We start from the raw sequence: 17,852 nt of genomic DNA, 5'->3' as shown, positions 1-17,852 counted from the left end.
TAGGTAAGTATATGTTCAACTTTATAAGAAACTGCCAAGCTGTTTTCCAAAGTGGCCATACCATTTTACATTTCTGCTAGCAACGTACAAGAGTTCCAGTTGCTCCATATTCTTGTCAACACTTGGTAGTATCTTTTTTGTTTTTGTTTTGCCATTCTAACAGGGTAGTGGCATCTGTTGGTTTATTTTGCTTTTCCTTAATGGCTAATGATGTTGAACATGTTGTCATGTGCTCAATTGCCATCCAATTGCCATTCAGCGGGGCTCCTGGGTGGCTCAGTCAGTTAAGCGTCGGACTTCGGCTCAGCTCATGATCTCACGGTTCGTGGGTTCGAGCCCCACATCGGGTTTTGTGCTGACAGCTAGCTCAGAGTCTGGAGCTCAGCTAGCTTCAGGTTCTGTGTCTCCCTCCCTCTCTCTCTGACCCTCCCCTGCTCACACTATCTCTCTCTCAGAAATAAATAAAACATTTAAAAAAATGTCTAGGCAAACTAAAAAATTGAGATGTATACAAACAAGAAAAGAATGTGTGACCCATACACAGGAAAAAAAAATGATCACCAGAAACTATCTCTGAGAGGGCCCAGTGATGGACTTAACATGACTTCAAAGCAGTTATTATAAATAGTTTTGGAAAACTAAAAGGAATTCTTTTTAAAATAATTTAATTTGGGGAGCACCTACGTGGCTCAGTCAGTTAAGCATCCAACTCTTGAGTTCAGTTCAGGCCATGATCTCAAGGTTTTGTGACTTCAAGCCCCACGTCAGGCTCTGTACTGGCAGACCCTGCTTGGGATTTTCTGTCTCCCTCTCACTCTGCCCCTCCCCAACTTGCATGGTCTTTGTCTTTTTAAAAAAAAAAATACATAAATAAATAAAAATGAAAGAATTTATATTTAAAGAATTAAAGGAGGGGCACCTGGGTGGCTCAGCTGGTTAAGCACCTGACTCTTGATTTCAGCTCATGATCTTCCATTTTGTGAGCTCCAGCCCCATGTAGGGCTCTGCATTGACAGTGTGGAGCCTGCTTGGGATCCCTCTCCTCTCTCTCTCTGTACCTTCCCTGCTTGTGCATGCACTCTCTCTCTCAAAGTAAATAAACATTTTTAAAAAAAGAATTAAAGTATGATGACAATGACTCATCAAAGAGAAATAAGTCAGAGAAAAACAAATACATATGATCTCTCTTACATGTGGAATTTAAGAAACAAAACACATGAGCAAAGGAAAAAAAGAGAGAAGACAAACCAAGAAACAGATTCATAACTATAGACAACAAACTGATAGTTATCAGAGAGGAGGTGGGTAGGGAGTGGTTGAAATAGGTGATAGGGATTAAAGAGTATACTTATAAAAACAATTTTATACACACACAAACACACACACACACACACACACACACACATAGAAGCCTGGCTTGCTCAGTCAGTGGAGCATGCAATTCTTGATCTTGTTAGGGTTGCAAGTTCAAGTCGCACGTTAGGTGTAGAGATTACTTAAAAAACTAAAAGGGGCACCTGGGTGGCTCAGTTTGTTAAGTGTCCAACTTCAGATCAGGTCATGATCTTGCAGTTCATGGGTTAGAGTCCTGCGTCAGGCTCTGTGCTGACAGCTCAGAGCCTGGAGCCTGCTTTGGATTCTTTGTCTTCCTCTCTCTCTGCCTCTCTCTCTCAAAAATAAACATTAAAAAAAAAGTGAGCACTTATTAAAAAAAAAAACTGGGGGGGATGCCTGGGTGGCTCAGTTCGTTAAGTGTCCAATTTCAGTTCAGATCATAATCTTGCAGTACCTGAGTTCAAGCCCTGTATCAGGCTATGTGCGGATAGCTTGGAGCCTGGAGCCTGTTTCAGATTCTGTTTCCCTCTCTCTGCCTCTCCTCCACTCACATACTGTCTCTCTCTCTCAAAAATAAACATTAAAAAATTTTTTGACAAAATCTTTAATAAAAATAAATACACATTCATAAAAATGTATTAACTGAATTAAAGTTTTGCCTAATTCATGCTATGTTTGGCAAACAATTCAATTTCAAAGTTGTGGATAAAAATGAATTATATGAATTCTAATAAAACTATAAATATCTGTTTTTGAGAATATTGTTCAATTATAGTACATTAAGATTTAATTTTGAATAATTTTATTTTGTGTCCATGAATAAATATTAAAATATTGATTCCTATCCAAATATATGAAATGCTATTATAGTTTCAAGTTAACTTTAAAATGTGAAAGATGTAATACAATTGCAGAAAATGAAAAACAAAAAAGAAAATATACTGAGACACAAATTATTTTTTAAAAAAGAAGGAAAAGAAATTCTAGAAGTAAAAAATATATCTGAAATAAAAAGTTTACCATAAGGGCTCAAGAACTGATTTCATTTCACAGAAGAAAAAAAAGATGAAGTCTAATGAAGCATATTTTTCACTACTTGTTTTTCTAGTGATTATTTTATATTACCAACGTAAGTACCACAGTCTTAGGAAATTTCAGAAAGTATTAACAAAATGTAAAAGCATTAATGTAGTACTCAAATAGAGAATTAGGGGATGATTTTTAAATGAAAAGGTACCCAAAATGTTATGGTTTAATTCACTTTTATTAAAATTCAACAAACATTTCTAGAATATTTGTTATGTACTATGCTAACACTTAAAATATAAATTTAAGGGACACCTGGGTGGCTCAGTCAGTTAAGCATCTGACTCTTGATTTTGGCTCAGGTCTCGATCCCAGGTTTGTGAGATCAAACTTTATATCATCTCTGCACTGGGCTTGGAGTCTACTTGAGATTCTCTCTCTCTCTCTCTCTCTCTCTCTGTCTCTCTCTCTCTCCCTCTCTCTCTCTCCCTTCCTCTTTCCTTCCCTCCCTCCCTCCTTCTGCCCCTCTCCCCACTTATGTGCTTGTGCTCTCTCTCTTGAAAAATAAATCTTTTAATTTTTTTAACATTTACTTATTTTTCACAGACAGAGAGAGATAGAGCACGAGCTGGGGCAGGGGGGAGCAGAGAGAGAGGGAGACATAGAATATGAANATATATATATATATATATATATATATATATATATATATGCATATATTATATATATGCATATATTATATGCATACATATATGTAAATTTAATTCAGCAAATTCAGCTCTACAGCAAACATTTATTGAGAATACAATATGCCAGATGCTGAAAAAAAAGAGGACTAAAACCCAAATGGTACCTTCAAAGAGATCAAAATGTAAAAGGGATTCAAAGTGAACAATTCAATGTAATACAAAAAAATACAATTTTAAAAATATGTGTATGATTTAGGGGTAGCTCCTAGGTAGCTTACTGAGGAATGCTGAGAGGGGAAACGGAGAAAGTTTTGCCAAGTGGGAGCTGCCTGACCTGGATTTCAACCAAGTAACCAGAAGCAAGAGGTGAGACTAGGCAGAGAAAACATCATGTGTAACGTCTAGGATAACATGGAACAGCAGGCTAGTTTGGGAAATGACAATAGTCACCAGTATTACAGAATAAAACAAGTATGATGGCCGATGAGGTTGGAGAGAGAAGTCTCTTGTATTAAATAGCTTGCATTTTATCCTATGGGGTAAACACTACACAAACTTAAGAAAGGTTTCAAGTAACATCAGACAGGAGTTTTACAACGATAACTTTATAATGAATATGAACTAAAGGTGGATGAGACAGCAAAGAAGAAAATCAATTAGATCTAAAGCAGTGGCTACGAGGATGGAGAAGACAAACTCAGGAGACAAAGATGGAACAAAATCAATGACCTAGTGATCAGTTCTCACTGCATTATCAACTGCACCTTCAGACAAATGTCGATGTTGTGTTTCATTTCTGGAAAAAAAAAAATGGAGACAATGCAATAATGATGCCAAGTCATTAGCCTGGACAGCTAAGAAAGGGAGGGAAAAGAGTACTGGTTTAGTTTCAGACTCATTTGAGATCCAGTCAGATGCGCATTAGCTGTTGTTGATCAAGCACCTGATACATCAGCAGAGTTCAAAAGAGAAGGCAAATCAATAAATTATTATGTAGTAGTGATAAAGCCAAAGTATGCTAAAAGACGGCCTGGAGTATAAAAAATACTATTATTTATAGAATAAGCAGAGGAGGTTGACCAAAGAAGACTGGTAGTAATCAGAAAGACTGAAAGCATTCCAGGAAAGAGAGGAAATCCCACTCTACTCAACATCATTTAAAAAAAAAAAAGGGGGGGGGGCCAAGAAAAATAGGAAGAAAACCCCATCCTTGATGAAACTAAGACATCTGAAGCTACAAAACATCTGGGAAAGCTGCCGAAGTGTAGATCCAAGAGGAATATGGAGGGAAACAGAGAACATACTCACCCAGGGCTACAAATCAGATAGACCGTCAAGGCACATACCTCCTAGGTGAGAGGAAGCCACTAAAAGGCCAAAACAAAAATCCTTGTTTACAGAAGTTCAAGTGGGGCACACCAACTGGCAGAGACATTCTCTGGACCAGATTTGGTTTTGAGAAGCAGAGAAACCCAAACAAACAAGAAATCACAGAGAGAAGCCATTTTCATAGAAAGTAGTCTCTGTGTGGCAGGGGAAAAAACCAAACACTTCATAGCAGACCTACTACAGCCTATAGGCTAGGGAAATGTAGTGACTAAAATAAGTTCTCCACCTATAATCTCTAATCATGAGGAAAAAGTGCAGTTGGCTTTGTGCACTACCCAAGAATAATTTTTTGCATAAAAATATTCACAAGCACTGTTTGTACTAGCTAAAAATTAAAACCAACTAAATATCCATCAATAGAAAAATGGTTAAGTTCTGATATTAGTCTGAGAATACATTATTATAACATGCCTGAAAGAAATGGAGTATATAAATGCAATCACATAGTTAAGACTCAAAAACACATTTTTAAACACAAAAAGCTGCAGGATGATACATAGTATGATATCATTTATATAAAATATTAAAAACAATGATATAATCATGTAATAACATAAAATATAGATGGAATTTTTAAAATTTATTTTGAAGGAGAGAGAAAGGGAAAGCATGTGCAAGAGCGGGGAAGGGGCAGAGAGAGGGAGAGAGAGAAGGAAAGAAAGAGAGAGAGAGAGAGAGAATTCCAAGTAAGCTCCACACTGAATGGGGCTCAATCCCATGATCCTGGAATTATGACCTGAGCCGAAATTAAAAGTTGGAAATTCAACTGACTGAGCCTCACAGGCACCCCTACATGGGAATATTAAACACCAAATTTAGGGTAATAGTTATTTCTGGAGTTGTTAGGAGAGGAATGGCACCCGAGACTTAAAGTACATCTGTGTTATTCCATTTATTTTTCTTTCGTTTTGTTTTAAATATTTATTTTTGAAGTAGAGAAACAGAGTATAAGTAGGGGAAGGGCAGACAGAGACAGAGAGAGAGAGAGAGAGAGAGAGACACGCAGAATCTAAACAGGCTCCAGGTTCTGAGCTGTCAGCACAGGGCCCGAAGCGGGGCTCAAACCCACAAATCCTGAGATCATGACCTGAGCCAAAGTCAGACACTTAACTGACTGAGCCACCCAGGCGCCCCTCCATTTATTTTCTAAAAATCTAAAGTAACTCGAGCAAAAATGTTAAGATTTGATAAACTAGGTATTTGTATGTTACTCTCTGTAAGTTACCTCCAGGCTTGCCTTTGGAACTTAGCCACCACGTTGTGAGAAATCACAAACTAGCCCAGGTGGAGAGACATTACATAAAAGTTCACATGGAGAGGAATTAAGGTGGCCAGCCTATAGCCTGCATCCTCCACCAGACATCTGCGCGAACAAGCCTTCAGAAGATTCCAGCCTCAGTATTTGAATCTTCTAGCTGAAATCCCAGACATGGTGAAACAGAGACGAGCTATCCCTGAGATCCAAATTCTTGACTCACTTGAGTATAAATGGTTATTTTATGCCACTAACTTTGGGGATAATTTTTTTATTAAGGCAGAGTAACCAGAACAACAAATAACACAATGAACTGAAAAGAAAAATACTTCCAGGGTGCTGGGGGCCTAAGTCTGTTGAGCATCAGGCTCTTGATTTCAGCTCAGGTCATGATCTCACAGTTTGTGGGTTTGAGTCCTGTGGTGTAGGGCTCTGACAGTACAGAGCCTGCTTGGGATCTTCTCTCTCCTTCCCTCTCTGCCCCTCCCCGACTCACACTCTAGCTCTCAAAAATAAACAAACAAACAAACAAACAAACTTTAAAAAAAAAGAAAAAAGAAAAATATTTCAAATGCCTAGCATAAAGTCTCAGTCTTACTTGCCAAATCTTCAAAACTGCTAACAGCTGTAAACTTACTTCAGCTTAATAATTTATACAGCTTCTTACCTCCAAACTTCCAGAATGTGCTGCCCAATGTAAAGGGGAAAACTTATGGAGAATGTCAACTTCATTAATGCTGGCCCCACGTTCTATTATTTCTGAAAGCTGCTTCACATCTCCTGCCCGTACTGCATCATGTACGTTACTAAAATGCACCTTCTTCCGGGCACCTATTGAAAAATTGCTTAAAATATATTACACACAAAAAAAAAAGCATAAAGCAATTCAATAGAACAAAAGAAAGCACAAAATCACTTTTGCTTTCCAAATAATTTATTACAAACATATTTGTTGTTAACATCTTAATCAGACTTCCATTTCAGCTCTAATACATAAAGAGCATTGAAGTTGTCACTCACATAGGTACAGGAACTATCTAAAAGTTAAATCAACAACTTTTCTTGGACTCATCAGAGAACTGTGGTCTCAAAGCCAACTGCCTTCTCAAGTCTGGAGAGACACAGAAATACAAAAGCACAAACAAGTTCTGCTTACCTGGAGCAGAAGCCACCGGAGCCATAAACTTCTAGAAGCATTGAAACAGCAATTGTGACAAACTGCTAGAAGTTGGGCAAGTATTATTCTATGAGTGGAAAAACTCTTGAAGCTACAGTCTTAGAAGGCCCCCACATTTTCATAGATTTTATCCCACCAGGGTAAATCCCACCAGGCTATCACTGTGAAAAGTCAAGAAGAATCACTTCATGTCTTCAGCAGGGGAAGGGGGAAAGTAACGATTCTGAAATACACCCAGCCCATCCTCTGTAACAGAGCCTACTCTCCGGGGACAAAGATTTTATCAGAGTCTTACCTCACATAGGCTGATACATTCTATCAATATACTTTTCTTATCTTTCTCATATGTACTACACTAAGAAAGGAATGGCAGGTCACAATTTTTACTTCATAAACTCTAGTGGTCTTATATTTTATAATCTAATGTTCCAAACATCAAGACTGCATTGTGACTGTGAAATATTTCATGTGTAGGATAAGCCAGAAGCAATAAAGATATCTCAGCATGAACAGTTGTTGGAGGAGGAAGAGAGCTTAATCAAAGCATTTGCTAAACAAAGAGGCATGATTCACATGACCTCAAACTGCTTTCAAAAGAACTCACCAACATTTCTGCATAGATAATCTATGCAGTTTTCTACTACTACTAATCCGTGTGTATGTCCTTTCTCCACAACTCAAATGTTAATTTCTTTGAGGGCTGGAATTGTATCTTACACCACCCCCTAGCAAAATGGTATATACATTTTACTCAAAATCCTTTAGGAGCATCTAACACATGCCAGGCACTAAGATAATATGATGGCAAATGGACATGGATCTAATACATTTTCTTTCTATTTTAAAATCTATTTGGACAAATTCAATACAATTTTTAAAAAACCCGACAGTGTTGCCTTAAGTGAGTATAGGTAAAATTAAGACGTTGGGGGAGTAAACATTTGACCAAGACCTTGAAGAACATATATGCATATGGGGAAGGGAGAAAGGAAGGCACCCAAAATCACCAAGCCTTTTAATAATTTAATAATTGCTTAACGATGTAATCCCTTGATCAGACCTTCATTATTCTCCTTTTAACTAGTAGTACAAAATCTGCAAATGATGTTTTACCCACTCTAATCCATTTTATACAGGAACATTCTAATCCATTGTGTGCAAGGACACTATTCTGATCACTCCATGCCTCTGTTCCACTAACTACATCTGGTTATCCACTTCTAATCTAGAGAACAAAGGCCACACCCTCAGGAGGACAATCTATGTCTTCCACTAATTTGGCTACATCTAACTTTACAGCCTTTTCCCCCCACCACATTCCATCCCAATTCATTCATTCATTCACCCACTCATGTATCCACTCAACATTAATTTGGTGTCTACCATAAAGATAAAAGGACGAAGGCAACATAGTCTCTATCCTCAAAGAACTCAAAGATACAAACAAAAGTTATAAAATAATGTAGTAAAAGCAATGACAGAAATATTCATAAGAACTCATGGAAGCACAGAAGAATTCTAATTCAGCCAGAGTAGAAGGAAATGAGATCTACGATTAATCTTCAAGGATTAGCAGGAGTTTGCCAGATAAAATAGGGAAAGAGAAAGGCACCCTAGACAACATGAATGGTAGGATGTGATCAAGAAAGTGCTCGCGGGCGCGCGCGCGCGCACACACACACACACAGCCATCCTACTGCTGAAGGGAAGCAAAAAGGTAAGACTAGAGACTGAGGAAGACCTTGTAAGAAGCTACAGTGGTCCACCCAAAGAGGCTGAAACACTCAACTAAAAGAGTGACAGCAGGAATAGAAAAGGAGACAGATTCAACAAGTATGGAAATAGGATGCATACAGTGGGTGAAATAAGGAAGGCATAAAGGGATGACTCCAAGGTGTCTATTTTACCTGCTTAATTACCATGCAGGTAAAACAGAAGATAGAGAGGCTATATGGACACAAAATCCTGTTTTGTACATGTTGATCTTGAGGTGCCAAAGAAAGTTCCAGAAGGGAGCTGTATATATTTGTCTGCGGCAGATCTCAGTGTCTCTCAGTATTCATAGTTTTTTCTGATACCTACCCTCAGCCCATTCTGAAGCCAGACACTGTACTCGTCTTTATAATATTCATCACACTAGCCATTATTTTCCCAGTATTTATTTTTCCTCCTAAAAGGTAAGGAAGGTGTCTGTCTTCTTCACTGATATATCCTTAAGATACAGCAAATAGTAAGCCGTCAATAAATATTTACTGGATGGTTGAATAACAAAGATTTCAACAGGGTTGAAGTCATAATAAAGGACCAGGAAAAACAAAAACAAAAACAAAAACAAAACCATCAGTGATGGCTCTATGGGGAGGGGGGGACAGCATTTAAGGAGAGGATGGTAGAAAAGTCATCAAAAGGAAAGCTAGAGTCAGTAGAGTGGAAGGAAGAAAACGAGGTAAATCTAGTCATCTTCACAGGGTCAAATGCTGCAGAGAAGCCAACGGTCCATAAGATTTAACAAGTATTGATGTTTCAGGAAGTCTCAGGAATACTGCAGGTGGAAAGAAAGTGAGGAAACCTGGAGGGAGAATGAGAAACAGGTGAACAGCTTTGAGACCCACCTAAAATAGGCAAATTGGAAATTAGGAGTAACAGCTGAGAACGGAAACTACCAGAAAGGGCCAACGGTGATGTGGGTGAAGTGACAAGAGTGGTAGAGACAAGGGCAAGCGAAGTAGTCTGACTCACATGGGATTGCAGTCTCCCTAGAGGAGGTGTAGGGGCCTGAATCTGACACCCCAGGCATGGTGCGATCCTGCGGACCTCCAGGAGGAATCGAGTCCAAGCCCCTGCTGCTACGGCGATCTTCACTCGCTGTCACCCACGACCCACTGCAGTGGCTACCCCCTTCGTCGTCGCTCGGACCAGGGCCGCCGTCCTCCCTGGTTCTCTCCCAGGAGCTCCCGCAGCGGGAACCCTCGTCTATACTTTCTCTCTCCCAGAAGCCACTGAGGCAGCGGCTGGCGTCTATGCTGACGCTCACCGCAGAGGAGTCGCTGGCCGCATAGCCGCGATCTTCACTTACTCCCTCCCAGGAATTACTGAGGCTGTGGCCGCCATCGACACTCCCTTCCTCCCAAGAGTCACTGAGGGGGCGGCTGCGGTAGTCACTGCCCCTCTCCCCGGAGTCGCTGGTTTGGGGACCCGGGACTTCTCTGACTCCCTCCCAAGAATCTCTGAAGCGGAGGCCGCGGTCTTCTCGGACCGGGCCCTCACAGTCACTAGTTTGGTGGCTGCCGACCTCACTTAAACACACGTCGCTGCTGCTGAAGCCGCGGTCTCTTAATCTCTTCCAGGAGGTGCTGTGACAGCGGCCACCATCTCCCCTAACTCTCTCCCATGAGACACAGCCCAGGTCTTCATTGACCCTCCTCGAGTCAGTGCGGGAGAAGCCGACGTCTTCACTCACGCTTCCCGTAGAGCCCCTACAGAGGCGGCCGCCGTCTTCACGGATTCTTTCCCTGTCTTCGCTAACTCTTTCCCTTAACTGGCCGCCGCGATGAGCGTGTCGGCCGTTTGTCCTCCAAACGCGATGATTAGTGAGGCGGCCGCCGTCTTCGATTGCTATTCCCCACGAGTCGCTCTGGCGGCGGCCGCCGTCGGCTGCTACCCTCTCCTCCGAGGTGCTTTCCAGCGTCCCGACTACAGCTAACGGGTTGCAGCCGTGGTGGAGCCGTTGCCTTGGAAACGGGTAAACTTCCGGCGTGCTGCGGTCATGTCCGGTTCCTCACGACCGTGCGTCACTTCCGGCCTCCCCTCAACCTTTTTCAAGGCTTCGCCTCTAGAGAAATCGGATGGCGGTGTGGACTGGGTTTTTGAGATTCCTCTCGGTCTCACATGCAGCCTATCTAGGCCCCGTGTCTCTAACGGCCTGGTATCGATCACGCCTTCCATGGCTCAGCGACGCAGGTGCGGGCTCCGGGACTGCAATTTGCGTAGGTGACCTGTGTGGCGCGGGCCGGGCGGGGCCTTTCTTCGTCCTTGGCAAATCTAGTATAATTTTCAGTGCTTGTTGGAACACTGGAGGAAATTTGTTTTTACCCTGTCATTTCACAGGTATAGAGAAAAACCCAAAGGAGAAGTTAGCTGCAGCCGCTTTCATTATTGAATGTTTTATTAGTGCCAGGCTCTTGGATAATTGCTTGGTACTTAATTCTCAGAATAATTTTGTAAGGTAGGTGTGATCCCTGTTTTGTACTTGAGGCGACTCAAGGTATCAGTAATTTGCTAAAGCCAAACAGGTAAGTTGTGGAGCCAGTATAAACACAGGTCAGTAGTCAAAAGACTGCCTCAGGGTTCCTGACTCTAACTCCTAGGTTCCCTTTAATGTACAATGTTTGCTTTCAAAAGTTCAGCCCAAATCTTTTATTTCTCTGACCTCATTATTTAACGGATATTCTTCTATTCGCTCTTTATTGAAAATACAGTTCGGGGGCACCTGGGTGGCTCAGTCGGTAGAGCCCAGGGTTCTTGGTCTCTGGGTCTTGAGTTGGAACCCCACCTTGGGCGTGGAGCCTACTAAACAGCAGAGAAGGAATGCGTGCGTTGGATTTAGTGCTAGCAGCAGAGAATACAAAAATTAGAATTCTCTATTCTTTAAGGGCATCACTTTGATTACTCTTTCAGTCTGGGTTTTTTTTTCCCCCATCCTCGGATTTTGTTCTGTAAACACATTTGGGACATTCCCCAGACCCTATCATTTCTTCTCTTTAAGTACAGTAAATTGGCTTTCTTTAATTTCCATAGTCTCTTGTAATATTAATATTAACAACTGCCATTTGCTGAGTTCATGTGACTCTGGCACTTTGCTAAGTACTTTATAGTCATTTTCTTTATTTACTCCTTAACCTACCAGGACAGTATTACTCTTCCTTTTTACAGAAAGAAAAATAAAGCATCAACGTTAATTGCCTGAAGATTCACAGCTTAGTATTAAGTACCTGAATTAGGTTTCCAACCTAGATCTTTGATTGTGCTGCACATACTTCTCAAAATATCTGAATTTCCACAGACTTTTATTATATCACTTATCACATTATAATTACTGTTTAACAGTTGATCTTCACCCCAAGGACTCTGAGCTTCTGAAAAGTGGTGAGTTTTCATTATTCGTCTTTGTTCCTGACATTTGGAATACTTCATTCAAGTGGAGGGCTTAGTAACAGTGGTGTGGGTTAGTGGGTGGCTTGATGATCAGTTGATTGTCTGGTGGATGAACTGATAGACTGAAACTTTTTCACAGTTGGGAGGGAATTTGGGATTAGTCATCCCAATCCCCTTACTTTTAGAAATAGGGCAACTGAGCTGTTTTGTCTTACCAGACATATATTGAGTTACTAATAGGAGCCAGTGTCTATGCTAAATGATTTGGAAATAGTTTCAAACTTAATCTGTATTATTATTTCTGTTTTACAGATGAGGAAACTGCTCACATTTGGCCAAGTTCACTAAAGTAGGAAGTGGGGAATTGGAACCCACTCTGACTCCAGATGAATACAGAGTTTGTAATCTGAATAGGCTACGTAGGCTAACGGTAAAGGCTTCATTTGTTGCTGTGTTGTGTGAATAACTTCACTGCAGGTCAGCACATCTTTAACAGATACACACATGGCAGGAAGGATCAGAAAAGAAAACAGAGAAGCAGAAAAAACAAAATCTCCCAAAATAAACTTAAAAGGAATTAAAAATAAAAGCAGATATTAATGAAATGGAAAATAAAATTGATAATAATAGCTGCTGTTTGAAAATAAGAATAAATAGACCCTTAGCAAATCTAAAGAAGAAAAGAGAAAACAATATTGGAAACAAAGGGCACATATTGCGGATATTAGGGACCTCCAAAATTAGAAGTGAATTTAGCATAGCCTTATAGGCTAATTATAGACTAATCTTGAAAATTGCCTTGGACAATTTTCTGGGAAAATACGGATTTCAAAAAATTGACTCGAGTTAGAAAACTTTAATAAAAGAAGCATAAAAGAATGCCCTACATATCCCTGACAAAAGTCACCAGGAACAAAGCATAGAAAATGTAGTATATCCCAACTATGAAAGTAGCAGAACGGTAACAGTCTAAACAAGGATACTGGGGGAAAAAAAAACAGTGCAGTGAGGCTTATGAATATACATGCAAAAAAATTAAGGAAACTGAAGCCAGCAGTGCATTTAGAGAACGACATAACCAAGTTGGGTTATGGTCATGGATGGTCAACATAAGACATGTGATGAGAATTTTCTACATTGAAGAAGAGAAACTATATAATCTTAATTGATACGGAAAATTACTGATTTTTTTAAAAATATTAAGCAAGTAACAAAAGGAAGCTTAACTAGATGAAGGGTATCAACCAGAAATAAACACACTTACTGTCATGGTCTAGGTTATCTGCTCTCATTCCTGCAATTAGATTGTTCTGAGAATTTGGGATCCTGTGTAGTAAGATAAGGTATGAAATCGGAAAGGTAGAAATTAAGATATATGATAATTTTATCTGGAAAGTCTAAGACAACTAAAAAACTATTAAACATTGGAAGGAAGATAGTAAGCTCTCAGCAACATTCAGAAGATTTTTTTATACACTATAGAATAATCAACTTTTAAATGTAAGGAACTCATTCACATTAACAGCAACAGTGGTGAAATATTTTAGAAATCTATCAAGAAATAAGGAAAACCTAAATCAAAAAACCATAAAATTTCATTTATGGGTGTTACAGAAGATCAAAATAAATGGAAAAATAATGCTGTGTCCCTACATGAATAGGCTCAGCATTGTAACGATAAGATTCACCTCATATTATAAATTTGTTGCATTTCAAGGAAAAACATTAACAATATTTAGTGAAAATCAAGATAGTTTTACTTTTCTTTGAGGTTTTGGGTTTTTTTAAAGTTCATTTATTTTGAATGGGTGTTGGGGCGGGGGGAACAGAGAGAGAGAAAGAATCCCAAGCAGGCTCTGCACTGTCAGTGCCGAGCCTGACATACCATGGGATCACAGCTAAGCAGAAGGATGCTCAACTGAATGAGCTACCCAGGCTCATTTTTAAAATGATTTTAAAATTTATGCGAAAGAATGTATATGCGAGACTAACCAAAATGTTTAAGTATGAGAACCCAAATACACATCAGAACTACAAAGCTAGAGTATTTAGAACAGGGAGGTATGGGAATAGGACTGGACAATTCAATTAATGGAACAAACTAGAATTCAGAGATCTCATGTATGTTCATTATAGAGGTGGCATTTCAAATACAGGAATGTAGGCTCTTCATTTCCATATACAAAAATTTCAGCAGAATTAAAGGTTGTCTTATACATCTTAGGAAGGCCTTCCTAAGCAATACTATCCCCAAAGACCACAGAAAATTTATAAACATTTAGAAAGCTACAAGGTATGCTACCATGACGTTGAAATTAGGTAGGCAAGGTTTATTATCAAGTCTGAGAGAATCACTCTAGAAAAGTAATGTGCAGAGATAATTAAAAATACCAAAAGCAAGTGCACCTGAAACTAATGAATGTTGTATTACTTGACATCAATTTGAAAAAAGCAAATTAACAAAAGATACTCAAACTCATGAGAATGCTCTTTGCACATCATTGATAAAAACTAAAAGATGGATAATGTCTATTGGAAGAGGTTGCCTAAACAAAATACTGTGCTGGTGAGAGATTAAATTGGTGTGACCCAAGGACAATTTGGCACTGTCAGAATTCTAAATATACATTGAATACTTGGGTCACTTGTATATCCAGTTGTAAAATCTTAAGAATAAATTAATCAGTTGTAGCAGAATAGTCATTGCAACATATAGTTGTGAATAATTAGACACTTGAATATCATCAGTGAATAGGTAAATTATCCTACATTCATGTGAAATGTTACACAGTTTTAGAAATGATCTACATCATTAACAGGAAAAGATACAGTGAATTTTTAAAGAGGCAAAACAATACACATGCAATCTGGGTATTTTTAATTTTTTTTGTAAAATATTTTTCAAAAAGATCTATATAGAAGTTTATAGAGCAAGAAAGATGTGAAAGGAGACTTTATATTTGATTTTTTTAATTAAAAATTCTTCCAAAGTAAAAATACAGAAGGATAGGAAAACATGCAGTACTGTATAAAGCACAAGAAAATACTTTTTAAGGAGTATATGGGCCAGGAGAGATTAAGAGGCTAAGAAAAACACACTTGTTTTGGCAAGGAGTCCTTGGAGGCGAGATGTAAAAACCCAGGATGCACAGGATTTCAAGGTAAGTGAGGGACTGACGGAAGGAAATTTCTCACATGAATCATTCCAGAACACACTGAAGTGGGCATCTCAGAGAAATGGGGACTCTAAGTAGGAAGCTTGTGGTTCCACCTCTCCAGTTTTCCAAAGAGGGGTCTGCCTAATCCCCCGTAGATGGCATCTATGTTCCAGAGGAGGGAGTGAAACCAATACCAGGTAACCCTCCTCTCTTCTGTCTAGGTATTCTTGCTTCCCAGGCAGCCTTGCCCTCCCTCTCGTGCACACCTGCAAACTGACGAGGCACTCCATGGGTGCTTTTTGGTTCTTACTTAGTGTGCTCTTTCACACCTGCACAGCAAAGTGACCCTGTATAAGATTAGGAGAAAACCCTACTTCTACAGAAGTTCAGGCCTTTCTTGACAGTAACCTGACTTTCCATTTCTACCTCCAGACTACTTCCTCTTCAGTCCACTAAATCTTTCCTCTTGCAGTCATGGTTAGATGCCGCCTTATATTTTTCTGAATATTCTGTATAAACCTCATACAGCATTTAATAGTTGCTAAATAGTTTGTAAAAAAAAAAAAAAAAAAAAGCCAGGAAAACAAAGTGAATTTAAAGTGTTCTATTTTAGGTTAAACTGTTACATGAAAATTTTTGAGTTTTTATTATATAATTGAGTCTTTTTTTTTGCCAAAGCTTATTTTATTTTTAGCTAAATAAGATTATATTTCACTATTTCCCAGAACATTGAAATTCAAAGTTTTAAGTAAGCAAATTATGTTGAAATCAGAACATTGTAGAGAAAGTATAAACAATAAAATGTGTAGGTTTTAGGAAATAAAATAATCCTTTTATTCTCACAAACTTCAACAATAACTTTAAAAGACAATATTCCACCTTCCCTGAGGCTTCCTTTGGCTTTCCTTGCTACGCTTTCCGTTGTAGATTACTTACTAGTTCTAGTTCCCAGGGGTATGTGTTGACTGTTTTTGGGGCTATAGTTTAGTGTTGCTTCCTCTAAATGCTATCATCTAGCTGTTCATTAAAAAACAACATTGGTGTTTCTTTAAATTAACATGACAGTATTTTCAGGTATAACTCTGGGAATTCTTAAATGATAAAGGCTTCAATGAATGAGAATCTACTAAATGAGACCCTCCAGAAATAATCTGTTCTTAATATTCACTGATTATAATGCAGTGAAATTTTGGGGCCACACATCTAAATCACTATCCAACATCCAGCTTCCTATGTAAAAAACTAGGAATCAAAATATCCATTCCAACTGTAAACACTTGTAATCATTGTCCCTCTGCCACCCCAAAGCTAATTCTTTTTGTGCTGTTGATAATCTCTTTCCAACTCTTGAGATTGGGGTCGTCTAATGAGTTCCTTTTAATACCCCCATTAACATCCTTTTGTCTCATTCTAACTACAATTAAATCTCTAGTTAAATTTCATAAAAGAGCAGCTCTTACTATTGTATTACCTCTTACCCACACAACCCATTGCAACTAGTGGTGGTGGTTTTTTACCATTCTGATTTTATTTTTTCAATAGGGCTGCTTTCTCCCCTTCCCACCTAGGAGTCTAAATTTTGTTCCCCAAGGACCTGTCTTGACCTTCCTCCTTTGTATGAATACTCGGTACACTGGTAGGTTTGACTGTCCCCTTTTGATTGTCATACTTTTAAGCCTTTGGTAAAAGTTATGGTCTCCCCAAAGGCACAACAGAAAATTTTGCCTACGTTTTTGGATGCAGACCCCAGCATTTTTCCATGACATTGGTTCATGTATATTCCTAAATTCAGCTATCACATAATGTGGGGCATCTAACAGTTTTCTGACTGAACCTTTCTAGAATAGCATTTGACAATCTCTTGTATTCACTTGATTCTTAAAAGAAAAACACGCAGATACTATGTTTACAATTTCTAGTGGCTCCCGTGCTCACCAGTGTAACAAACTTCTAAGCATGACAAAGACGACTTCATAATTTTCTCTTCAAAATTGCTGGGTTTTAATCACATAAAGTTTTTTGAAAACACGTGTTTTCAAGATTTTATGTTTGCTGCCCATTCTCCATGTATACCCTTCCCGCAAATGTGGACTACTAGTTATCCTCCAAGACTCAAATACCACCACCTTTATAGTCTTTCTTAACCCACTTCCAGGTAGTTTAGTGTACCTACTTTGGGTATTTATTTTTTTCATTGCAGAAATAGTATGTAATAAAATGAAGCAGAACCAAGTCTACATTCTTGTTCTACAACTTTTTAGGGATTCAGTCTGTACACTGGGGACTCCATCTACTATGTAGGATTATCTATAAACACCACAGAAAATAGATGTAAAAAGTTTGCCAATGCCTACCACATAATTGCTCAACAAACTTTCACTGTTTTGTATGCCCATTTCTGATAGATGACAGGAAAGGTTAATCTTGCATCTCAGAGTCCCTGGATTATATATAGCAGGTCCCATGTTCAGGTTTTAAAGAACAGAGTGATAAAGACGTAAGAAAAAGATGTCATATTCTAAAGCCATTGAAGAAATAAAAAGATACAAACGGAAGTTTCTTCATCATTCTATTTATTACATGTATGAATATTAACATCTCATGGTATCCATCTAATTCAGTCAAAACCAACAAAGGAAAAAGGTTAACCATGTTTCAAATGAACATTC

At 38.8% G+C, this 17,852-nt stretch overlaps 1 protein-coding gene across 1 annotated transcript in view; it reads right to left on the bottom strand.

Annotated features, from left to right (window-relative positions):
* ANKRD42 (ankyrin repeat domain 42) overlaps positions 1-10,816 on the bottom strand; it is a 63,528-nt gene extending 52,712 nt beyond the window's left edge. Inside the window, exons 1-3 of the mRNA XM_077776191.1 lie at positions 10,674-10,816; positions 9,611-10,602; positions 6,362-6,525 (exon numbers count right to left, since the gene is read on the bottom strand). Coding sequence (XP_077632317.1) covers positions 6,362-6,525; positions 9,611-10,602; positions 10,674-10,816 — 1,299 coding nt within the window. The remainder of the gene's footprint in view (positions 1-6,361; positions 6,526-9,610; positions 10,603-10,673) is intronic.
* Between the last annotated feature and the right edge of the window lie 7,036 nt (positions 10,817-17,852).

Source organism: Crocuta crocuta, unplaced genomic scaffold (assembly GCF_008692635.1).
Source record: "Crocuta crocuta isolate KB4526 unplaced genomic scaffold, BGI_CrCroc_1.0 scaffold332, whole genome shotgun sequence".
Taxonomy (NCBI): Eukaryota; Metazoa; Chordata; class Mammalia; order Carnivora; family Hyaenidae; genus Crocuta; species Crocuta crocuta.
This window is presented reverse-complemented; position numbering and strand designations above follow the sequence as displayed.